General features: G+C 32.5%; 1 protein-coding gene across 1 annotated transcript in view; it reads right to left on the bottom strand.

Annotated features, from left to right (window-relative positions):
* The window catches only part of LOC132744152 (tRNA (32-2'-O)-methyltransferase regulator THADA-like), a 45,722-nt gene that overhangs the window by 12,335 nt on the left and 6,127 nt on the right, over positions 1–27,260 (bottom strand). The window contains exons 7-29 of the mRNA XM_060732770.1: positions 26,914–27,005; positions 26,406–26,656; positions 25,790–25,855; positions 24,841–24,961; positions 22,236–22,308; positions 21,591–21,787; positions 21,051–21,203; positions 20,365–20,669; positions 19,695–19,899; positions 18,316–18,471; positions 17,850–17,939; positions 17,445–17,571; positions 17,033–17,064; positions 15,750–16,225; positions 15,190–15,332; positions 14,342–14,535; positions 12,573–12,682; positions 11,967–12,099; positions 10,315–10,434; positions 9,759–9,881; positions 5,612–5,709; positions 3,761–3,967; positions 1,752–1,920 (exon numbers count right to left, since the gene is read on the bottom strand). Of these exons, the coding sequence (XP_060588753.1) occupies positions 1,752–1,920; positions 3,761–3,967; positions 5,612–5,709; positions 9,759–9,881; positions 10,315–10,434; positions 11,967–12,099; positions 12,573–12,682; positions 14,342–14,535; positions 15,190–15,332; positions 15,750–16,225; positions 17,033–17,064; positions 17,445–17,571; positions 17,850–17,939; positions 18,316–18,471; positions 19,695–19,899; positions 20,365–20,669; positions 21,051–21,203; positions 21,591–21,787; positions 22,236–22,308; positions 24,841–24,961; positions 25,790–25,855; positions 26,406–26,656; positions 26,914–27,005 (3,641 nt within the window). The remainder of the gene's footprint in view (positions 1–1,751; positions 1,921–3,760; positions 3,968–5,611; positions 5,710–9,758; positions 9,882–10,314; positions 10,435–11,966; positions 12,100–12,572; positions 12,683–14,341; positions 14,536–15,189; positions 15,333–15,749; positions 16,226–17,032; positions 17,065–17,444; positions 17,572–17,849; positions 17,940–18,315; positions 18,472–19,694; positions 19,900–20,364; positions 20,670–21,050; positions 21,204–21,590; positions 21,788–22,235; positions 22,309–24,840; positions 24,962–25,789; positions 25,856–26,405; positions 26,657–26,913; positions 27,006–27,260) is intronic.

The raw sequence follows: 27,260 nt of genomic DNA on the forward strand, positions 1-27,260 counted from the left end.
GTAAGAGCTAGAGCTAAGATTTTTGGCATGGAACATCTTCTAGTGAGTGTCTACCAAGTTTGTTCAAATAAAAGCCCTGGGGTCAAAATTGGCCCCGCCCCGGGGGTCATTGATTTTCCCTATATGCATATAGTAAACACTTAAAAAATCTTCCTTTAAAGAACTGTAAGAGCTAGAGCTTAGATATTTGGCATGAAACATCTTCTAGTGAATGTCTACCAAGTTTGTTCAAATAAAAGCCCTGGGGTCAAAATTGGCCCCGCCCCAGGGGGTCATTGATTTTCCCTATATGCATAAAGTAAAAACTTAAAAAATCTTCTTTTAAAGAACCCAAAGAGCTAGAGCTTAGATATTTGGCATGAAACATCTTCTAGTGAATGTCTACCAAGTTTGTTCAAATAAAAGCCCTGGGGTCAAAATTGGCCCCGCCCTGGGGGTAATTGATTTTCCCTATATGCATATAGTTTAAACTTAAAAAATCTTCTTTTAAAGAACTGTAAGAGCTAGAGCTTAGATATTTGGCATAAAACATCTTCTAGTAAAATGTCTACCAAGTTTGTTCAAATAAAAGCCCTGGGGTCAAAATTGGCCCCGCCCCAGGGGTCATTGATTTTCCCTATATGCATATAGTAAAAACTTAAAAAATCTTCTTTTAAAGAACTGTAAGAGCTAAAGCTTATATATTTGGCATGAAACATCTTTCTAGTGAATGTCTACCAAGTTTTGTTCAAATAAAACCCCTGGGGTCCAAATTGGCCCTCCCCAGGGGTCATTGATTTTCCTTATATGCATATAGTAAAAACTTATAAAATCTTCTTTTAAAGAACCCAAAGAGCTAGAGCTAAGATATTTAGCATGAGACATGTTCTAATGGGTGTCTACCAAGTATGTTCAAATAAAAGCCCTGGGGTCAAAACTGGCCCCGCCCGGGGGTCATTGATTTTCCTTATATACATAGCAAAAACTTAAAAATCTTCTTTGAAAAACCCAAATAACTAGAGTTTAGATATTAAGCATGAAACATCTTTAAGTAAATATCTACAAAGTTTGTTCAAATAAAAGCCCAGGGGTCAAAACTGGCCCTGCCCGAGGGGTGTCATTGTTTTTTACTCTATGTGTATAGTAAAAACTTAAAAAATCTTCTTTTAAAAAACCCAATGAGCTAGAACTTAGATGTTTTGCATGAAACATCTTCTTATGGGTGTCTACCAAGTCTGTTCAAATAAACAAATAAAAGCCCTTGGGTAAAAATTGGGCCGGGGGGGGGGGGGGGGGGCTATATACAGGTGAGCGACCTCAGGGCCATCATGGCCCTCTTGTTTAAAAGAAGATATTTAAAGTTTTTTCTTTCGGTTGCCATGGCAACCAGAGTTCTGCATGGAATTAAATTCTTTGAACAATTTTTAAAGGTGACCACCAAAGGAACATTCCTGTGAAGTTTGGATGAAATTGAATTAGTGGTTTATGAGGAGATGTCATTTAAAGTATAAGTTTACATTCGGACGGCGGACTGACGGACGGACGCCGGACGGACGAAAAGCGATCACAAAAGCTCACCCTGTCACTTTGTGACAGGTGAGCTAATAATACTATGGTCACTTCCCCTTCCATTTAATGATAAATCAGTATATAATGAAAACATTAAAACAATCCTTGCTGTAATAATCACTAATTTCCATGTATTTAGTTCAGCCACAGATTTAAGTAATATTGTAGATAAGTTTATTTGGTACATTTAACCCAGATCTTACCTGCAAAAGAACTCCATGAATTTGATTCTGTCTCATGACATCTGTTTGCTGGTGTGGTAATAAGGTCAAAAGGTCATGGAACACTGAGGTCACCTGATCCTTTTCAACCAATGGTTGAAGAGCTTTTGCTGCCATTTCTCTAGTTTTCAAAACTGGATTTGCACTACATCTGCAAAACAATCAGTGCTTATAAATACATAAATGATACTAAAATTAAGAAAATCAATAACCTATACATGTATCTCAAAAATACTCTCTTGTAAAATTATGGAAATCAAAAGAACATGTGCTTCCATTAAAACTGACTTACAATACTGTACCTTTTTAAAGTCACTTTCATGGATAATTATAACATCTATAACAAGAAACATGGCAATGCCATGAAACCAGGTTTTCAATTATCACCATTGTAGATAAATATGTTGTATTTGAAATACAAATACAAGCAACAAACAATGTAACTATGTGCAATGTAAAACATGAATAATGTAGGAGGAATTGCGCACAGAAGAAGTGTTCACTATATATATTCTGTATAAGGAAAAAAAACAAAGGGCCATAATTAGGTAAAAAATTATCCAATCACAAAACCCCGACAATATGTGCTAGGGCACTTGATGACAAAGCTTCTGTGAAAGTTTGAACAAAATCCGTTGAGAAATGTAGGAAGAGTTCAGCACAGAAGAATTTGTTCAATTCTGTATAAGGAAAAAAAACAAAGGGCCATAATAAAGTCAAATATTATCCAATCACAAAACACTGACAATATGCGCCAGGGCACTTGAAGACAAAGCTTCTGTGAAAGTTTGGTCAAAATCCGTTGAGAAATGTAGGAGAAGTTGCGCACTGTAGAAATTGTTCACTATATATTCTATATAAGGAAAAAAAAACAAAGGGCCATAATTAGGTCAAATATTATCTAATCGCAAAACCCCGACAATATGCGCCAGGGCACTTGATGACAAAGCTTCTGTGAAAGTTTGGTCAAAATCCGTTGAGAAATGTAGGAGGAGTTGCGCACAGAAGAAATTGTTCACTATATATTCTATATAATGAAAAAAAACAAAGGGCTATAATTAGGTCAAATATATTTCAATTGCAAAACCCTGACAATATGTGTCAGGGCACTTGATGACAAAGCTTCTGAGAAAGTTTGGTCAAAATCCGTTGAGAAATGTAGGAGGAGTTGCGCACAGAAGAAATTGGTCACTATATATTCTATATAAGAAAAAAAAACAAAGGGCCATAATTAGGTCAAATATTATCTAATCGCAAAACCCCGACAATATGCGCCAGGGCACTTGATGACAAAGCTTCTGTGAAAGTTTGGTCAAAATCCGTTGAGAAATGTAGGAGGAGTTGCGCACAGAAGAAATTGTTTACGCCCGCCCGCCCGTCCATCCGCCCGCCCGCCGACATACCTCAATCTAATAACCAGTTTTTTCCTTCGGAAAACCTGGTTAAAAACTGTGTCTTTAATTTTTGACTTAATTTCTTTCTTTTCAAATAAAGAATTTAAATCTGTTATAAAGATTCTGGACGTTATAAACAATTGATTGCAATATAACCATAATTATAGGGCAATATAACCGGTCAAAAATCTTTTAAACAATTAATTTATATCTTTGATGCATGCATTTGTATATAAAAGGAGTTCCCTCAAGATCAATGATAACAATAGTCTCAGACTCTGTTTGATAAATGGTGCAACATCAAAACTGAATAGGTCATTATTTTACTGATGCCGGGAATCATCCCATGTGCCATTTCTTGTATCATTTTAATCATGCATGTAACTAACTTTTGTAAGCTAGCTGTATAGATGTTTATGATTATCATGATGATTCTTTTGTGAAAAAAAAATATAGTGCCTTGTAGAATTCATCCCATAGCAGCAATGGACAGACACTTTGGTTTACCATTAAAAACCTTACTATGGTATAAGGTCTTTTTCTTGACTTTCTTGAATTATATTACTTGAAAACATAATAATGGTATAAAGTTCTTACTTGACAACATATGGAATAAATGCTGCAAGGTTTAGACTGGTATCAGTTCCTTCCATAGCTGATGGGAAAAGTCTGCCTAAAACCATGAGAATGGGGAACAGTCCTGGATGCAGCTGACTGGTCACATGCTCTGTTGCCATGGCAATCTGCTCTAACAGGAACTGGTACAGAGATGGATAGTTGTAGAAAAATGTCCTTCCTGTCTGACTGTAAAAAGGGAAATCACTATGTTTTACTTTTTCCTATGCTGTAGTAGTTGACAAAACATCAATGTTAAAAAACAACAATATTATCTTTTAGGGATTTCCCATTATCAGATAAATTGTCCATAAAATGCCTTCATTTCAACCAAAGCATCAATTACATTTCAGTTTTTAAGACTGAACTGAAACTTGTTGTTAACTAAAAAGAAAACAAGCAATTATCATAGTATTGCAAGCAATCCATAAGTCCCCTACCGGTAAGAGCCCAAGCAACATTCTGAAGGGCCATTGGCCATTCGCTTAGGTTCCTATTTTAAGTAAATTTGTTGAAAAAGTTCTTTAAAAGTGATCACAGGACTGAAGGACAGACAGATGGACTGAAGGACACTCTAAAGTTATTTTTTAAACATCCCTGTTATCAAAATATAACATTTTTAAAATCCTATCATGATTGAAGAAGTTGGAGTAAAAATTACCAATTTCTAAAAAAAAAGTCTAAGTTCAAAAGGGGCATAATTCTGGAAATAGTCTTTGCTAGAGTATTGAACACTCACAAATGTTGAGTGACAATAAGAAACATTTTTATGAAGTTTGAAGTAGATACATTCAGAAAAAGAAGTTATAAAAAAAACAATGTTTTTTTTTTTTCATGAAAATTTTAAGTTCAAGGGAGGTAATTCTGATAAATTTTGTGCTAGAGTTGTAAACCTTGTCACATATGATGTGGTTGATGACAAGCAACTTATATTTAAAGTTTGAAGAAAATACCTTAAGAAATAAAGAACTTATAGTGAAAAAACTTAAAAACTAGAAATCAGAAATCTTGAAAATTCAGTCTATTTGTTGCCATAGCAACCAGAATTTTCAACATAGGAAGATAAAAAAGAATGTGCATAATTTCATTACTGCCATCTACCCATATGTCAAGTTTCATAAAACATATTTTCAGTACTTTTTGTGTTATCACTGGATCCAGGTTTTGTTGTAAAATTTGCCATATTTTCAGTCTATTTGTTGCCATAGCAACCAGAATTTTCAACATAGGAAGAAAAGAAAAAGACGTGCATAATCTCCATACTGCCATCTATCCATATATCAAGTTTCATTAAAATATTTTCAGTACTTTTTGCGTTATCGCGGGATCCAGGTTATGTGTAAAATTTGCCATATTTTCAGTCTATTTGTTGCCATAGCAACCAGAATTTTCAACATAGGAAGAAAAGAAAAAGACGTGCATAATCTCCATACTGCCATCTATCCATATATCAAGTTTCATTAAAATATTTTCAGTACTTTTTGCGTTATCGCGGGATCCAGTTTTGTGGACGGACGGACTGACGGACGGACAGACGGACGGACTGACGGACGGACGGACAGACGGACAGACGGACGGAGGGTAAACCTAAAGTCCCCAAAGTCCCCTCCGGTAAACCGGTAGGGGACTAAATAAACTTTATATTCCATAGATAATCTAGTGTATGTGACACAGTATAACAATATTTTTACTTTTATATAACATTATTTCTTCATTAACTACAGATTCTTGTGGGATATATGTTGTGGAAATATCTTGACTGTTCATCCCACTTATTTTTCAGAATGAAAGATATATGAGAGATGATTGAGTGTTGGAACGAAATTTTAATACCAGTTCTTTCTGGAGAATGTGGTCTCATCTTTGCTTCTCTTCACACCAAATATTCTCGTCATCATAGCAGTCATCAGTAATGTTGCTGAATTACGTACCTATAGTTATATTGATAATGTAGCTGAATTACGTACCTACAGTTATATTGATAATGTAGCTGAATTACGTACCTACAGTTATATTGATAATGTTGCTGAATTACGTACCTACAGTTATATTGATAATGTAGCTGAATTACGTACCAATAGTTATATTGATAATGTTGCTGAATTACGTACCTACAGTTATATTGATAATGTTGCTGAATTACGTACCTACAGTTTTATATTGATAATGTAGCTGAATTACGTACCTACAGTTATATTGATAATGTTGCTGAATTACGTACCTACAGTTATATTGATAATGTTGCTGAATTACGTACCTACAGTTATATTGATAATGTTGCTGAATTACGTACCTACAGTTATATTGATAATGTTGCTGAATTACGTACCCTACAGTTATATTGATAATGTAGCTGAATTACTTACCTACAGTTATATTGATAATGTAGCTGAATTACGTACCTACAGTTATATTGATAATGTTGCTGAATTACGTACCTACACAGTTATATTGATAATGTTGCTGAATTACGTACCAATAGTTATATTGATAATGTTGCTGAATTACGTACCTGCAGTTATATTGATAATGTTGCTGAATTACGTACCTGCAGTTATATTGATAATGTTGCTGAATTACGTACCTGCCAGTTATATTGATAATGTTGCTGAATTACGTACCTGCAGTTATATTGATAATGTTGGCTGAATTACGTACCTGCAGTTATATTGATAATGTAGCTGAATTACGTACCTACAGTTATATTGATAATGTTGCTGAATTACGTACCTATAGTTATATTGATAATGTTGCTGAATTACGTACCTAAACAGTTATATTGATAATGTTGCTGAATTACGTACCTACAGTTATTTGATAATGTTGCTGAATTACGTACCTACAGTTATATTGATAATGGTTGCTGAATTACGTACCTACAGTTATATTGATAATGTTGCTGAATTACGTACCTACAGTTATATTGATAATGTTGCTGAATTACGTACCTACAGTTATATTGATAATGTTGCTGAATTACGTACCTACAGTTATATTGATAATGTTGCTGAATTACGTACCTACAGTTATATTGATAATGTTGCTGAATTACGTACCTACAGTTATATTGATAATGTAGCTGAATTACGTACCTACAGTTATATTGATAATGTTGCTGAATTACGTACCTACAGTTATATTGATAATGTAGCTGAATTACGTACCTACAGTTATATTGATAATGTTGCTGAATTACGTACCTAAAGTTATATTGATAATGTTGCTGAATTACGTACCTAAAGTTATATTGATAATGTAGCTGAATTACGTACCTACAGTTATATTGATAATGTTGCTGAATTACGTACCTAAAGTTATATTGATAATGTTGCTGAATTACGTACCTACAGTTATATTGATAATGTGCTGAATTACGTACCAATAGTTATATTGATAATGTTGCTGAATTACGTACCTATAGTTATATTGATAATGTAGCTGAATTACGTACCTAAAGTTATATTGATAATGTAGCTGAATTACGTACCTATAGTTATATTGATAATGTTGCTGAATACGTACCTAAAGTTATATTGATTAATGTAGCTGAATTACGTACCTATAGTTATATTGATAATGTTGCTGAATTACGTACCTATAGTTATATTGATAATGCTGAATTACGTACCTACAGTTATATTGATAATGTTGCTGAATTACGTACCTACAGTTATATTGATAATGTTGCTGAATTACGTACCTATAGTTATATTGATAATGTTGCTGAATTACGTACCTACAGTTATATTGATAATGTAGCTGAATTACGTACCTACAGTTATATTGATAATGTTGCTGAATTACGTACCTACAGTTATATTGATAATGTTGCTGAATTACGTACCTATAGTTATATTGATAATGTAGCTGAATTACGTACCAATAAGTTATATTGATAATGTTGCTGAATTACGTACCTATAGTTATATTGATAATGTAGCTGAATTACGTACCTACAGTTATATTGATAATGTTGCTGAAATACGTACCTACAGTTATATTGATAATGTTGCTGAAATACGTACCTATAGTTATATTGATAATGTTGCTGAATTACGTACCTATAGTTATATTGATAATGTAGCTGAATTACGTACCAATAGTTATATTGATAATGTTGCTGGAATTACGTACCAATAGTTATATTGATAATGTAGCTGAATTACGTACCTATAGTTATATTGATAATGTTGCTGAATTATGTACCTACAGTTATATTGATAATGTTGCTGAATTACGTACCAATAGTTATATTGATAATGTAGCTGAATTACGTACCTACAGTTATATTGATAATGTAGCTGAATTATGTACCTAAAGTTATATTGATAATGTTGCTGGATTACGTACCTAAAGTTATATTGATAATGTAGCTGAATTACGTACCTATAGTTATATTGATAATGTAGCTGGATTACGTACCTATAGTTATATTGATAATGTAGCTGAATTACGTACCTATAGTTATATTGATAATGTAGCTGAATTACGTACCTACAGTTATATTGATAATGTTGCTGAATTACGTACCTATAGTTATATTGATAACATTACTTAACTAGACCTATCACTGAAGGTGATTAATACCCCCACCAGCAACTTTGACTTTTTGGAAAAATAGTAGTCTGAAGAAAAATTTGAACACAAACTATCAACTGTGTACAAAGAAATATTTCAATTAATTGTAATCACAACTGGGGTCTTGAAATACCCCAAGTTTGATTACAATATCTCATTCCTAACTCTAGTTAGTGTCCGAAACATTTTTCTATTTTTAGTAACGGTGACCTTGACCCCAGGGGGCCCAAATGCTTTACCAACCAAGGTCTTCATATAAGCTTGCTATACGCCAAGTTTGATAACAATATCTCATTCCTAACTCTAGTTATTGTCCGGAAACCATTTTTCTATTTTTAGTAACACTGTAACGGTGACCTTGACCCTAGGGGGTCCAAATGCAATACCTACCCAGGTCTTCATATAAGCTTCCTTTAAACCAAATAAGGTTACAATATCTCATTCCTAACTCTAGTTATTGTCCAGAAACCATTTTTCTATTTTTAGTAACGGTGACCTTGACCTTGACTCCAGGGGATCCAAATGCAATACCAACCAAGGTCTTCATATTAGCTTGCTATACACTATGTTTGATTACAGTATCTCATTCCGTAGTCAAGTTATTGTCTGGAAACCGTTTTTCTATTTTTCGTAACGGTGACCTTGACCTTGATCCCAGGGGGCCCAAACGCATTATCAACCCAGGTCTTCCTATAAGCTTGCTATACACCAAGTTTGATTACAGTATCTCATTTCTAAGTCAAGTTATTGTTTGAAAACCATTTTTCATTTTTTAGTAACAGTGACCTTGACCTTGACCCCAGGGGGCCCAAATGCAATACCAACCCAGGGGTTCATATAAGCTTGCTATTCGCCAAGTTTGATAACAATTTCTCATTCCTAACTCTAGTTATTGTCCGGAAACCACTTTTCTATTTTTAGTAACGGTGACCTTGACCTTGACCCCATGGGGTCCAAATGCAATACCAACCAGAGTTTCCACATAAGGTTGCTATATACCAAGTTTGATTACAATACCTCATTCCAAACTCTAGTTATCGTCCGGAAACCATGATGTGGACCGACGGACCGACCGACCAACCAACCGACCGACAAGCTGACTCCTATATACCCCCCCTAAACTTAGTTTGTGGGGGTATAATTACATACCTATGTTAATTTTTAATAACATCGCTGAATTATATTACCTACAGGTATATAGATAACATACCTACAGTAATGTCAACAGTACTATTAAGATCTTTGGCAGAAAAAAAAACTTCAAAATAATACTGATAAATACTTGAAAGACTGAAAAAAAACTTTTGTTTTATCCAATTAGCATCAAAAGGGGGATTATTATTGTTTAATAAATAACACAATTTTTCTATAGATATGTTACTGGTTTATATTGTACACATACCGCCCAAAGTGGAGACTTGAACCCTAATATTGCCACTTTCAGACCATCTGCAAGGTATGGTGCTACATCATCTCTCAATCTTGAATCTTTATACATTGCCCTCAAAATATTCAGTGCATGTACCTGAAAAACCAAAATATTAATTTACATATGCTTCAATGATTATATATGTGCTTTTTGAGACATCTTTCTAAAGGAAGGTTGTGTTGTTACTCAAACCACAAGGTGGTTCTTTTTTCAAGATTAAATTTCTAATCACATTAAGTACTGTGTTTAATCAATATACTTTCACAGAATGTTTCTCCAGTAAAACAGTGTTCGTTTAACATAACTTGACAGAACATTTCGCCTGTGTAACAATGTTTAGAAAACAAACCTTGGCAGTATATTTCTCCTATCATACAGTGTTTGCTTAACATACCTTGGCAGTACTTTTCTCCTGTAATACAGTAAATTGGGTACATACCTTGGCAGTACTTTTCTCCTGTAATACAGTAAATTGGGTACATACCTTGGCAGTACTTTTCTCCTGTAATACAGTAAATTGGGTACATACCTTGGCAGTACATTTTTCCTGTGTAATAATGGTTTCATCGAAGGCTAGGGTCAGTAGTTCCTGCATGGTCTGTCTAAAACATTGTCTCCCTGTAGATGAGGGTTCTGTTGTAACTAGAGCCTTTATATAGAACAGAATTTTATAGAATAAACAAATCATGATAAAAAATATAAGAAGTTTCTTGTCAACAAAAATTTATACACTAAACATCATAAAACAGGGTGAAAATACAAACATATAATGCTAACAATAATGTTTTTCAATCATGATAATAAACACAAAGAAGCAATTGGAAAGTAGGATTTTAAAAGATAAAAATCATATTTATTAACAAAATTCAACCAGATTATAAAATGATTGTAAGTATCTTAAACTGAAAACCTGTATTAACCAGTTAAAGGAAAAGGCAATGTAAGAATGAAAACTTAATATCAGAAAAAGAGTAGGAGTCATACATAATACATAATCTCGGTCTCGCGAGAGTAAAAGATCGCTAAAATGGCGGCACCCATGGACTTATTTCTCAAGTAAAAAATATTGTCTTAAAACATGAATTTCTCCATAATATATAGATTTAAACAAGAGCCCGGTTTGAGCCGGGTGATGCTCCCCAAATAGGTTTTGGACACAGGAAAGTACACCTCTTGTAGTTTCAGAGTTATGTCCGTGGAAAAAGTTCAAAGTGCAATAATTCCAAAATTAGGCAAGGAAGAGTTACTGTTCTATCTACCTACAATGTTTCATTTTGATATCTCTTATAGTTTTAGAGTTATGTTCCGGACAAAGTTCAAAGTGTTAAAATTAACAAAGGGCAATAACTTCAAAATTAGGACAAAAAGAGTTATTGTTTCTTATGCACTGCACATCTACACATTGAGATCTATTCACTGACAAAGTTTCATGTTGATATCTCTTACAGTTTTAGAGTTATGTCCCGGACAAGATTTTTCTATAAGGGGAAATAATTCAAAAATGAGGCTTAACAGAGTTATGGTTCTTTTGCACTGCACTTCTACTCAATGAGATCTATCTACCTACAACGTTTCATCTTGATATCTCTTATAGTTTTAGAGTTATGTTCCGGACAAAGTTCAAAGTGTTAAAATTAACAAAGGGCAATAACTCCAAAATTAGGACAAAAAGAGTTATTGTTCTTATGCACTGCACATCTACCCATTGAGATCTACTCACCTACAAAGTTTCATGTTGATATCTCTTATAGTTTTAGAGTTATGTCCCGGACAAGATTTTTCTATCAGGGGAGATAATTAAAAAATCGGGCAAAATAGAGTTATGGTTCTTTGACACTGCACTCCCCCTCAATGCCCTCTACCACTGTATGAAGTTTAAACAAATTATCTCCAAGGGTTTTCAAGTTATGCTCCGGACAAGACAAGGGACGGACAGACGGACGGACGGACAGACGGACAAGGCGCCGACTATATGCTCCCCCGAAATTTTTCGGGGAGCATAAAAAACTGTCATGGTACCTCTTTTTAAAGGATAAATATTAATATAAGACAGACATCAATATATCCATTCCTATTCCTTTAAAATTAGGTGATAAAATGTTATAGAAAGCTTTTTGACTGTTCTATTGTTTTAAAACCCTAATAATTGGAGTATTAATAGATAATAGTTAAAACACCCACCTGCACATAGAATGGTACACCAGCACTTCTTCTGGTAGCACAGAGACGAGACTCAGGGTCGTTAGATTTTATATCTACCATAACTTCACTCAACCATTTCTTAGGCAGATGGTGGAGGTCAGCATCACTACTCCTGTCATAATGTACAAATAAATGTTTTTAACTTATGTCTAAAGGACTGTGTCCTGTACTGTTCAATTTTACATATAGCCAATATAGCATGATGTGTAGTGGCAAATACTAGTAGTAATCAGATATAATTATTGGAAGTAATTTTATTTAAATGTTCTAGTTAAAATGTTTTAAATAGAACAAATTTGAATAATGTTAAATATCTATAGTTAAATATTTCTAGTCCAAAAAATTAATAGAAACTTTAATCTCACAAGTAAGAATCTGGTATGTAATTGAGATTTTTCTACTACACAATTATAAAATACATGTACTTTTAACAACTGCCAAATTCTATAATAAGAATTATGATTAAATTATAAATAAGAAAATACTGAAAGACATTCACCTTAAATAAACAATAACCCTGCATTTGAAAACAATCATTACAATACATGTATACATGTACTTGTAAAGAACATAAAGTGAATTTACCTCCACAGCATGTCAGTGACCTTGACAAAGCCAGTATAAGCTAATTCAAATGCACCTCTATGTTTTGATTCTAATAAGAGTGTTGTGAAAAACTCTCCTACTTGTACAACCTAAAACATACACAAACAAGAGCTGTCACAGGAGACAGCGAAGCTCGACTAATAAAATACTGGACGCAGTAAGGAGGACAAAACTATGAAAGAAAAATCAATTATGTATAATTATGTATTAAGTTATAGTAAAAAAAAAACATTTGTTAACATAAATTCCAAGATCAAGGGGATTAATTCTAGAAATAGTCATGCTAGAGTTATGGACCTTGTCACACAACATTTGTGTAATGATAAGAAATATATATTTGAAGTTTGAAGTAGATACCTTAAAAAGTAAAGAAGTTATTATATTTCTTAAAGAAAATCCTAAGTTAAAAGAGAGATAAATCTGTAAATATTGCTTCAAGAGTTATGCACATTGTCACATAAAAATGTAATTGATGATAAGGAATAAGTATTTGAAGTTTGAGGTAGATACCTTTAAAAATAAAAAAGTTATAATAAAAAATAACATTTTTCTAGTAAAAAAATCTAAGTTTATGGGGAGATAATTCTTGCAATATTGGTGCTAGAGTTATGAACCTTGTCACATAAGATGTGGATGATGATAATGTAAATATATTTGAAGTATGAAGTTGATCCCTTTAGAAATAAATAAGTAACAGTAAAAAATAATATTTTTTATGGAAAATTCTAAGTTCAAAGGGAGATAAATCTGAAAATATTGGTGCTAGAGTTATGAACCTTGTAACATAAAATGGGGATGATGATAAGGTACAAATATTTGAAGTATGAGGTTGATCCCCTTTAAGAAAATAAAGAAGTAACAGTAAAAAAATAGTATTTTTTAAGGAAAATTCTAAGTTCAAAGGGAGATAAATCTGAAAATATTGGTGCTAGAGTTATGAACCTTGTCACATAAGATGTGGTTGATGATAAGGAACATATATTTGAAGTTTGAAGTTGATACCTTAAGAAATGACAAAGTTATAGTGAAAAATATTTTACTGCACCAAAACTTTAATCTAAAATCTGGACGCGGACGCCGGGGCGAGTAGGACAGCTCTCCATATACTTCGTATAGTCGAGCTAATAAAAACTAAAGACAAAAAGATTGTAGACAGAGATTATTTTCCTATGCAGACTCAAGTTTTATGTTTTATTTTAAATTTCATCTCTATTTGTTGGGTAGTTAATCACATTGGCACTGTTAAAGTCATATGGCAACTTTCAAGCTATACTTGTGGGTGAAAACTATAAATGCTTATTCATGCCTTTATATCAAACACATGGTGGCACAAATGAAGAACCTCTGACCTTCCTTTATGTATCTTCTTCACATTAACAAAATGAATTGTCCCCTACTTGTTTCAAACCCACAGTTGTGAGGGGTATGTGACTGGAAGTCTACAAAATTTACTACTCAGCTACAGAGGCCCTTTAAATTTAGTAGTTTTTATATTGGGAATATGTACATTTTTTTTTCAAATATCAAGGTCAAGATTAACAACACCCTGAGCAATTACATAAATGTACAGATGTAAGTAGACATCTTTCATGGCAACACTGGATAACTAACCATAGTCATTTGCTTTGGAGAGCTAAACAGTAAACTTGATATACACCTTTCATAAGAATTAAGCAAACCATCAATGCTTTAACCAAGTTTGAACATAATTATATATATCTTTTTTTTATCCACATTTCAAGCCTTACCTGTTCATATGTTAACAAGCCTTGGTGTGTATCTACACTAACTATAGGTAAATCAGATGTCAACTGTCCGAGGAGGAGAGAGATCTCCTTCACACTTCTCCAACAACATACTATCAGGTATTCTGGCATCAACATTACTGTTTCCTTACTTTTACTAACATTCTCACTATCACCATCTTCTAGATTCTCAATACCTATATATAATATATCATGGTGATTAAAAATCATATTCTACATTTTGTTATACTCAAGTAAGTTAAAAGTCTATATCTATAGCTAGTATGATTCAAAATTTCTAAATCCCTGCAAAAGATAATAGTAAATACAAACTTCATTTTTTAATTTTTTCCAGATACATGAAAGTACTGCCAATCAAAGTACATTTTTATTTTCGATTACTAAATTTCACCATGTCAAGAGTGAATGATTAACCTTGGTACACCTCTTTTGGATAATTTGCCACTACAATAAAACACCTAAGAACAGAATGGTAATTCTCAATGAGACTGCAGGATATGATTTTATGCTTTAATTGATTCAAGAGCAATCAAAAAAGGGTACAAGCTTAAAATAATTTTAAAAAAATAAACACTAAAACTAAAATGATTATCTTGATTCAGCTTTGAAATGCTGATTGTAATCTAAAACTAAGATGCATTTATAATACAAGAAATAAATATGTGTGCATATGGAATCAGTTTCCACTTAAAATGGTTGGATGCCACTGCATTAAAAATAATTATAGCATAATAGTTTAGTTTTGGCTAGAGATTAGTTGACATGAGGATAGGTTTGCAGGTAGACTCAGATCCAACAAAACCATGCTTCTCGAGAAAATTAAAACCTACCTGTCACAGCATCAACTGGTACATTGCCTTCAGGGGAGGAATTACATACAACAGGGGAGACAACCCCAGATATCTCAAAACATAGAGCAATAAATCTGGCCACGAGATTCCTCCAGTCAACAACACACTCGGATGGTATATTCCTGTAAAACTCTTATATATAACTTATTCAATATACACCTGATGCAACAACTATATTCTTTCTGTTATTTTATACACACAATATAAAATATATTTTTATAACGGATTGTGCAATCCTAAACAAAACTTTTTAGTATTGTTATTAATAAGGAGTAAGAGACAAAGATTCAGTGCACATCCCATTATATAGATAATCACTTAATACTATTCAGTATTTGTTCCGTATTCTTTTTTTTTTTCCAAAGTATTTTTAACATTATCAACCACCTTGTCTATACTTAACTTTAGCATTAACTAAGTCCAATGATAAGAATCAAAGATACATTATACTTTTAACAAGGTTTAAGATCATTAAGTTTTCTATCATATATATGTAATCATAATGTATCATATAACATGATAATTATTTCTTATAATACCTATATTGTATATCAGCAAAGCAATATCTCATACACTGTATGGTGGGGTATAGGGGTTTGTTAGCAGCTGCTACAATCAAGCTTGACTTGGCTGTCTCTGTCTGGATCTGTAAATTTTTCATCAGTATCTCCAGCAATATATATCTCCTCACAAGCTCACTGTCTCCACCTCTTACATTAACCAATGACTTCTTATTTTTACCCTCTCTTAGAACCTCCCTATCATTCTCACTTTTAATTACATTAGTTTCATCAATACATTCCTTTCCATTGTCACTTTTTAAGGCTTCTGTTTCTAAGTCACATTTTAGATCCTCAGACTGACTTGTTTGAATATGCTGGGTAAGAACTGTATGCATATTATGCTGATGTGTTAACACAGAGAGGAGATATGCAGCTGTAGTACTGTCTTGAGGTCGTGTACTCTCAGACAAGGATAGACTGATGTCCAGCAGCTCTTTAACAACGTTTTCTTCCTGAAAACGTAGAAATTAACATTTGATTGACATGGTTGGTATACCCTTTTTTTAGCTATCAAAATAAGATTTAGACTATCTGCACAAAACTTTTTTTATCCAAGGAAATAAAACAGGTAACTTGAAAATTATCAACAATATGTGTCAAGCTTGCTTTTCTAGCTGGATGAAAGAAAAATAAAATAACCATTTACACTGTACTTTTGACTAGCACATAATTAATATCTCAAAATTATTGTTTCCCTTTTCATGTTGTGGTTATTTAGAACTGGAAGAACTGGAAGTGATTTTAGAAACACATAAAAAGATCCCTGTCTCTAACTCTCTTGCCTGAAGCAGATGCAATATTCCTAAAAATTTACATACATTCCAAACTATTTTTTGTGTGTATATTCTTCTCAAAAAGAACTTGAACATTAATTGTTTGAGGTGTTTAAACAATTAAACAAAACTATAACATTGTAAGAGCTTCTATTTTTACTAAAAATGAAACAAAAAGAAATTCTATGTTATTAGCAGTGTAACCTCTGTGAAGCGGTCCACTAAAGTGCAATTACATCTTAAAAACTGCAGTATCAATAATTCTAAAAGTAAGATTTCATCATAAAATTAATCCCTTTAAAGCAAAAAAAAAATTTTTGTCCCCAAAGGGGCTGTTATCAAGATTGTACTATATAAAAAGTAAAACTTACAATTTTGAGGAGAAGTATTATCAGCACGGAAATCAGTATGGGGCGCTTCCTCTTATTGTCCTAAAAATGTATCAGTCAGACAAAATATCAGACAATTCAAATCTTGCTGTGTTACACAATCATAGAAACTGTATTCCTTTTCACAACCTAGGATAAAAAAGTCTTAAATCTATACATCATTTAAATCAAAACAGTGTTATATATCATATAAAATAATTTTGTAGGAATAGCTTTTATTATATTATATTCTGGGTAATCAGAAAAATGAATGTTGATTGGGTGTAAGATATTGACACTAACATTTTCAGATGTTAACTTTTCTAAACAAAAGTTTAGAAATAAAATCTGACCATTGGTGAAACAAACTTTTAATATGGATGGTTTTAAAATGTGTGTATGTGCGTTTTCTTTTTTAAATGAAAATGCAAAAATAGTTATTGACATCAAATGGTATCTTTTTGTCTCACATATCACAATGACATTGGTATCTTTAAAATAGAAATACATCATTTAACACATCCACATACCATTATTGTGACCTCCAAAAGTCTCTTTCAACAGAACAAGAGCACCAAGGGATGTGGTTCTTCTCGCAAATACTGAACCAGGATATAACTGGCTGAACATTAGCCTTGTTAGTTGCTCTAGAAACATCTATAAAAAAGGAAAACATGATTTTAGCAAAAATTAGGAGTTGAATCATAAATCAACTGCATGTTTTGAAATAGTTTAACATGAGCTGTCAGTAGGGCAGCATGCTTGACTTTAAGTGCTTGAGAGTAAAACAATAAGATGGATAATGCAGAGTTTTCTAATAGTCAAGCTAAAATAAAAAAATACATAAACATAACTTTTGTTATTTGTGTCATCTGTTTTGCACAAATTATGATGTCAATTATAGGACTATAATATTAAATGATCTGATGTATCACCTTGTACTGCCTCAAGTTCCCAGCAGCTGTTTTATCCTTGCTTACTTTTCTCTTCAGAGCTACACTACTTTCCTTCATTCTTGAAACAAACTGACCAAAAATATAACAAACATTCAACATAGAAAATATAGTCAATGCATAAAATATGTGTAAAATCGTTCAATGTACATTCAAAGATTTAATAAAATCAAAATAAAAAAATGTTTACCTGGTCTATTTAATTATCATCTTTTTAGTATTAAACTCATGGCAATAAAATAATAGTAATTTTCTATATACTTAGAAATGAAATATTCACTTCACTATAAAAATTAATTTTTCACTGCAGTTAAAGATATTTTCCATATTTTCTTTCATCTATCATGAAATATATTTCTAGAAAAAACTTGAACATCCTATATGTAGTGACAAGATTTTATACAACATCAATAAAGAGTAAAGCCAGATGTAGAGTTTTTAAAATTACCTTTTTAAGTAGTGATAGGAAATGTTGTCTGAAGGCAGGGTTCTGATTGTTTAAGTTTTGAGGTATAAAATATGTGATCAGTTGTAATTCTGTCATACTGATAGTTTCTGATGTCTTCTGATTCTCACATAGTAGTGCAAACGCATCTAGTCTGATCTATAATTATAATGTTAGTTACCTAGATACAATATGATACAGCATAATTACTATAGAATTGATTGCTACTTTTTAATATTTATCGACTTTGACATAGGGTTGTGCCCTTTGGTACAGTTGTACTAAATATTTCTGTAAATTTGTACAGTAGAACTTCGGTAAGTCGAAGTTGGAGGGACTTGCGTAAAAACTTCGATACATCAGGACTTCGACTCAAGAATCGGTCTGAATTTCATGACAAAATTTTAACCCGTGACTAGTCCTAATTATAAGATCTATAACGTAATCTATTTCATGTTTTTCTTTCATTCATTAATCTGATAATGATAAATATGACATGTTAAATAACTTTTCACAGCTAATGATTTGGACTTCCTGTTGACGTATAAAATGAAGTTACAAAAGGCGTAACAATACGAAAGGGCAATAAATAAACCAGCTTATAGTAAATATTTCGTGTGTGATTATCATGCGACACAGGTCACGGAAGTACTTAAATGATAGTTCTTACTGTTTACATGTACTTTCAAATACCGCTACGCAATTAAAATAGTAATGATTAAAGCATTTTTTCACATATTTTAACGCATACAAAGGCTGTTTGAACACTCGGCTGTGTACTTTACACCTGTCACTAAAGTTGATCGGAAATCTTCTTCGCGGCCAGAAAAGGTGTGAAAAATGTCTCGAGATCAAAGGTGTCAAAATAAGCGAAGGACTTCGACTTATTTGTAGTAAACTGTAATAGATTTATTCTATACGGACCACGAAAAAACTTCGACACATCGAAAAATTTGACACATAAAATCTCGACTCATAAATAGGTTTTTATAAGGAATATATAAGGGAAAAAATCGGGACTTTCATTTTATTTCGACACATCGAGAAAATCGACTAATCGATGTTCGACTCATAGAAGTTCTACTGTCCGAATGAAAAGGATGACAAATATTAGAATCAAAACAGTAAATGCATGTAAATGTGACAATTCCTTGCATTTAACAAGGTCCCACAATCATGTTATTGTAATAAACCATTCACGTTGACACCCTCTTGGTGTTAAAAATTATTAGACACATGAATTCAAAACCTCATAAATATGACATGTCACAAAATTTCATGGTAAAACAATTTTTCATAACTAGAATTATTTCAACTGTAACATCATCTATCAGATATTTAAATGGGGTATTTTCTACAAAGGGAGATAATAAATCACTGACCTGATCATCATTACAGATGAGAGCTTGTTTGAGAAGATTAACATCCACCACTCCACACCACAATTCTCCCGTGCTTCCTCCATCACTCCCACATGACCCAGTCTTCAGAAGCCCGAGGGCACGGGCTCTACATAAACATATAACAAGGGCTCCAATTTCTCCCCCTACAATATTCATACACATTATTTGTTTGTATTCATTACCACTTTGTTACAGTATTATTAGTTATTAAGGTTTTTTAAAAGTTATAGGTATAAACAGTTGTAAGCTTTTGTTACCAAATTAGCATGTGTTATATAACAAACAACCACTTATATAATATTATGTCTATCTAACCTGTCAGAAGTCTACATAGCATTAATGAAAAGTTCTTTCTTTGACTCAAATAGAATATTTGTTTGTTTGTTTTGGGTTTTACGTCACATCGACACAGTATAGGTCATATCGCAACGTTCCAGCTTTACTGGTGGAGGAAGACCTCAGGTGCCCTTCCGTGCATTATTGCAGGCACGAACGGGCACCTGGGTAGAACCACCGACGTTCCGTAAGCTAGCTGGATAGCTTCCTCACATGAAAGAATCCAAAGTCCCTGTCGGGATTCGAACCCACAGCGGTGAGGGGCAAGTGGTTTGAAGTCAACGATCAAATAGAATATAATCTATACCTTTACACCATGTGTAACATATAGGTAATATAATGCCAGGCTTGTCCAATGAAAATTGATGCTGACAATGTGCACTGCAGTATTATAATCAATTCAATTAAATATAGAAATCTTGTCTTAAGCAAAGAGTGTGAATAATCAAAATTTAAGAAATCAGTGGTTAAATCATACAAACCTTTATTCTCAGTATGTGTACAAGGTAAATTCCCTGTAGACTGGTGTGTTGTATTATCACCTGACATTATAGACAATCTCTGTATTATATAATGTAGAGTCGTGGTACCAGTCTTCAATAACTTTGGTAAAATATACTGAAATACAAATATTGTTCATTTATATACCTGTATCACCATCCAGTGAATTGATAAAAACAAACAACAACACTTTTTTGTCAAATAGTGATTGAAGAAAACATCAATACAATGCTTCCAAATTTGAGGTAAACACTAAGGTGCTCGATCAACACAATTTTTTTCAAAAGCAGCATTCTGGAGAAGTTGTTAGCTTTTTTATTCAAACATATGGATTTGTGAATTTGACAAAAATTTAAAGTCAAAACATGTGATTATAATTGAAAGGTGGTAATATAAAACAAAACAATAACTTATTAAGATCTTACTCATATCATACCAGAAATTATTTAATCTACTGTTATCCAAGGTAATTCACAATTAAGATGAAACTTATTTTACCTCTATGATATGCTTCTTTTGAAGCACATTGTTTCCACACAATACTGTAAGAATGGGTTCCAGCCACTGTTGGAACCAGGTACTGCTTTCTGATTGGTCATTGGTTAGTTCTGCTCTATGACTGATGAACATTTTTTCATAAAGTCCACTAGCCTTATTAAAAAACAAGACATTTAAATTCACATTAAGCTGCCAAAAATTAAATGCCATATATACATTATCATGTAGACATTGCTAATCTTTTAAATGTTTGCACAATATTTTCAAATTCTCTATTCAGATATTTTTCTAAATTATGCAGCTTATTATGTTTTTAAACAGAAAGTTCTTAAGGATATATAACATTCATCTTTGTTACCTACAATACAAGTATTATAAATATATGAGTACATATTTAACTTTTATGTTACAACATTTTTGTTTATCCTGCCCAATAGACAAATAGACATATATTTGACCTTAAGATAACCTTTTTACAGATTTTTTGCCATGGATGTATAAATTTATAAAACAGAAATAATTCAAGCTAAAATAACTTACATAACAAGCCAGTGTTTGCTCCTGCATCTGTTCAAGTATTTCTCCAGCAATCCCAGGATGCAACATCAACATACTGGTACTTCCAAGATGGCTGACAAGAACTGATAGGGTGGGGTACTTTCCTTTACATGACCAGCTTACATCATTTAAGATTGATAATGCTACATGGTGAAGAAGTGGGTCATCTTTAGCTGACACTAGTAAAAAATAAAAAAAACAATGTTTAACTAAGGTTGTTGACTTTGAACCACTTGGTCTTCTCTGTTTTGGGTTCCAATCCAAACAAGCACTTTGGTTTTTTTTTATGTGAGGAAGCTTTTCAGTCCATTTACGAAACATTGGCTTTCTACTTAGATAGGTGATTGTTCATGCCTGAAAAAATGCAAGTACGGGCACCGGAAGTCTCAATCCACCGGTAAAGCTGGATAGTCACTATCTGACCTTTACAGTATTGGTGTGACTTAAATCATAGCAAATAAATTACAGGTAAATAATAAATACCAATTTTCAGTTATCAAAAACTAAGTCATTATAACGCAATTTAAAAAAACGTATAAGTTAGGTATAAGTTTATCTGGAAGAAAATCCCTCAAATCAATTCTATAAACACAATTCAATCAAAATGAAAAAATACTAAAGTATTACCTGTGTTACTTTTAAGATGAACATGTATGGCCACTACATTCTCAAAGACATCTTTCACTGTAAATCTAATAGCCTGAAACAAACAAAAATTGAAGAAAAACTAAATAGCTATAAACAATGTGATGAATATGATGTTGCTCAGTTTTTTGAACGCCTACACAGGGCCGGCAAAATCTCAGAAAATTGTACTTGTCCACGGACAAGTAACCTAAGAAATTTACTTGTCCGTACTCAATGTACACTTGTCCGTATTTATATTTAATATTTACTGCAAATGTCAATAAAGAAGAGCAATATGATTATGAACTTTTTTTTCAATTTTATTAAACATTCTGTGCCATATGTTAAATAATATAATATAGGCCTATAATGTTTATAATATAATTTATATTTATAAAATGTTAACAGCAGTAGATTAAAGTAGAACGGCAGTGATGGACAAATTGTGTATATTTTACTGGAAGGAGCATTGGTCTTTTGCCAGCACTTTTTCAGTTTTCCCTGTGTCACTTGAACCCAAATTGCTCTAAAAATATGTCTTCATTTTTTGCACTCTGGTACCATTTCTTATTTATTCACTCCTTATTCTATTCATCTATATAATATTCATTTGAATCCTGTTAAAAAACATATGTACTCTTGAGTTAGATTTGTCAAATTGATGACATCTGGCTTTTTTAACGATATATTTATGATTGTCACAGAATGTAATATCATATACGTATATACGCTTGGTTTGTGAAAATTTTGACATCATTATCATCGGCCACGATGAAACTGACATGTATACATTAACACCAGTATTATACATTCAAAAACAAAGGCATTTTTACTAGAAATCTTTACATAAAGTAAATTATAAAATGACTTTGTCCACATAAATTCAAGCAGTCAAATTGCCGATGTGATTCAACTTATTTTGCGTAAATATTCCCAAATGACCTGGAAGAGTTATATACAATGTATTTAACTTTCATATAACACAGCGGTATTTCAAAGACAATTGTTGCGAGTTTGATGCTGTGTCTGCTATCTAAACAATAAATGCGCTTGAAAAGACCACAGCTTCCAAGTCAATTTTATGGCAGAATCCCCGTTCCTACCGAAAATATTTTATTGCAGAGGCTAAGTCGGCAGTCATAAACCAAAACAAACATGTACCCTACATAGTGACCTTGATACGTTCAATAATTAGTTAATTGCCGCGCGCATGCAGTAACTGCATGACGTAAGGAAAACCCCAAGCCTGGTTGGTTGCTATTTATGTAAACACTTTAAATAGTAACACCCTAATATGCACGGAATGCCCTCACGAATGACACCATACTTCACATGCTAGTTTTCGTATTAAATGTGTGATTTTCCTTTTGATTTAGATATATTAGAAAAGATCTAGATTTTTTTTTCTCAGAATTCCTCTTTTAGCCGCCGAAATTTACTTGTCCACGGACAAGTAAACTGCAGAATTTTACTTGGCCGGACCTACAATTGTACGACTCGGGCAACTCGGACAATTGATTTTGCCAGCCCTGCTACATTAACACACAAGTTCTATTCTAATTGAAATAATAAACCTTATATGTAAACAGTAATCACATGGACAATTCATTCTGATGCGGCAACACACTTGAGATTTTTTAAACATTGCTCTTATTGAACTCTACCAACATTTTAATAATTGAAACAAATGTAGGCTCCATATTCATCATTTTTTAACTAAGGTAAGTGGTGGTCCAGTGATTAAGGCATCTGTCTGAGATCTCAAACCAAGAATTGGACTTTTGAGCCCACTAAGGTAATAACTTGACATAGTTTTAATGGAAGCAGACTCATAATTGGTTTAAATAAACTGTATTTTGTCACTTTTTTTTTTATAATTTATTTTTTTCTCAGTGATCATACAATAGTACAGTGTACATAACATATAATAAACTTCTGTCCAGTTATAAAAGCATGGTCACAAAGAGTTGTTTTTTTCACACCCAAACACACGCCCGCACACACATCCGCACCCATACACCCACATTTCCAATTCATAGATACCAACAGGTTTTATAACTATACATATTTCGAACATAACGCACACACAAAACAGCACACACAAAACAGCACACATACATTTCGGGTACCATCGGCAATACGATACTCGTATTAGTGTAACCTAATATTTAAACAAAAAGGAAAAAGGGAAAGTAAAGGGGGTGAAAAATTAAATACAAAAGAACAAGAAAAAAAAACAACAGAAGATACATCTACAGTTTTTGACTGCTTTTAAACATAATTGTTTTTTATTTTATGTAAGTAAAGTATTTTCATATGTTATTATATTTGTATCTGGGAAAATTCTATTTTGTCACTTGCTTTCCATATATAGACATAAAATGTGAAATAACTGTGCAGACAATCATGATGCATGTTTTCATTTTACACTATGTTGCCCTGCATGTGTATTTTTATGCAAGAAGTATTTAATAGGATTATTGTAATAAATCACATGTATTTGTATTACTCACTGTATTTGTTCATTTCTCAGGACATAAAAATCTAACATGTTAAAATAGTATGTTAAAAACATTGACAAGAACACCTATATAAAGTTACCTACATCTACAGAATCTTCCCATGCTGTCCATACAAACTGTAATACAGCTTTCATATTCTCACTGTCTCCTAGCAACCGTTTCTCTATCTCTACTGGTATAATATTTCCTTGACTACAATAATCTCTGAAACATATACATGTACAATGACATCTTTATTATATGTTTACACTACATATAATATGATACTATTTGTACAAGAACAAAATTAATCACATGATAAATAATGACCTTTTCAAATATAAATCACACCTATCTCTTTTAGGTTGCTTTTAACCTAGCACCAATGGCTGCATGACCAAGTGGTTAACGTGTCGGACTAGTACTGCTGATTGTGTGTGTTCAAACCCTGTCAGGGCCAAGCAGTTGTTTCCTTGAGCAAGAAACTTTACATTCATTGCTTGGTACTGCTTGAGTCCAGGAACGGATTCAAGAGTGTTTCAATAAGCTTACAGCTTCCAACACAATCAAACTAAACTAAATTTGTATAAACTAACTTAGCACCAACACAGTATACGTCATATGGCGACTTTCAAGCTTAACTAGTCGAAGAAGAACTCAGGTGCCCTTCCATGCATTATTTCTGTAACAACCTGGCACCTGAGAAGAACCACTGGCATTCTGTAAGCTAGCAGGATAGTTTCCTGACATAAAAGAATCCAAAGTCCCTGGCAGGATTCCAAACAATACTAAATATGAAACAATGATTTATAAAGGTCACTAATAAGGTACCTTAAATAAACTTCAACTGCAGAAGCTCTTATTTCAAACAATGAATTTACTTTGTTCTCCTTAACGTCTCAAGTGGATCAAAAGATTATGATTAGAAACTCACGTTATGTCAAATTTTCCAACCATAAATCAAAGATTTGCTTTCAAGGTTTGATAACATGAAAGGTATTACTACTGAAAGAAATGAATATTGAATATTGAATATATCTCATTTGCACATACCTGACTTTCTGAGTTAAAAAACAGACAGATTTTGCTGCTAGAAGTTTGCTACCAACATCACTTGAGCTAAAAAATAACAACAAAGGTCTACATACAAACCATTGCTTGTATAATAATTGGAACATAAATTGTTCTACTTTTGTTTGTTTTGCCTTTTTTCTGGATTTTAATTTCAACACGTGTTTTAGGTCATGTTTGGTGGTGATTCCATCTAACTAGGATATCTGGATTTCTCTGCAGTACTGACTACTAATCACACATGATTTCTAAAGAAATGATAGACAAATGACCATAAGAATTATTAGATTCAATATTCAAAATCAATTTTCACAGAGAAATTAAGCCTCAAGGATCAAATTAGCAACCCCTAAGTTACAAATCTGATACTCTCCCTATTGAACTTTGTAGGCAGACTATAATTTGTTCTATACAAGTAAACTAGTCTCTGCAAAAAAGCATTGTATTACAAATTATATAAATAAAAATACTTTATTTAATCAGTAAAAACTAGTGAAATATTTACTGTCATGTGATATTGTATATATTTGCTATAAGACTAGACTGTCAAGTTGAAAAAATTACAAAAATGAATAAATGCATCAATACATATGCTTACCTTTTGCTTAGTTCTAAAAACTCTTGTAACAAAACATCCAATATCAAGCATTTTCCATCAACAGGAAGAAACAGTGTTTCCATAGCAACCATTGCTAAAAATCCATAGACACTACACAGGTAGGCTGAGCTTGATAAATTGCTCCTAGTCAAATGGTCAAAGTTTAATTCTTGCAACCAATAAGGTGATCTATCAATTTGTTTGAAGGACAAAAGTAACCAATCAATGTGTTTGAACATCGTCTTTGAAGCCTAAATATAGACATGTTGAAGAAATTTTAAGTTCAAAAGATATAAGGAATATAAAATGATTTGAAAAGAAAGCAACTGCATTAGATAACCTCATGGTTAAAATTTTAACTTCAAAATTATAGAATCACAAAACATGGAATCCACAGTCCCAAATTCCCTAAAACAAATTTACAGATATTTTAATGAACTATAATGTAGCGCAATAACACACCTGTTTTGCTTAGAACAACTTCATGCAATTATCAATGGAGCCTTACCTGAGAAATTAGCTGATCTCTATCCAGGCAAAATTTCAACATCAGCCAAATGTTCATAGCACTTGTTGTCTTACAATCTAGTAGAAAATCATCTGTAAAAAACATGACAATTTTTTATATAGGATATTGACCCATTATTACGATTACTATCCCAAACATTCAAACATTATAATATACTCATAAAATATGTACTAAGAAAGGTGGTAAAACTACCTACTATAACACTGTTTCCATATGGAATTTATAAATGACATTTTAAGGTCAACAAAATAAAATTACAATAATTCATTATAATGAGTAATAGTCAATCATGTACATTTGAACTCTTTTGATATGTGCTATTTTTC

Source organism: Ruditapes philippinarum, unplaced genomic scaffold, assembly GCF_026571515.1.
Source record: "Ruditapes philippinarum isolate M1 unplaced genomic scaffold, ASM2657151v2 ctg283_1_1_1_1, whole genome shotgun sequence".
Taxonomy (NCBI): domain Eukaryota; kingdom Metazoa; phylum Mollusca; class Bivalvia; order Venerida; family Veneridae; genus Ruditapes; species Ruditapes philippinarum.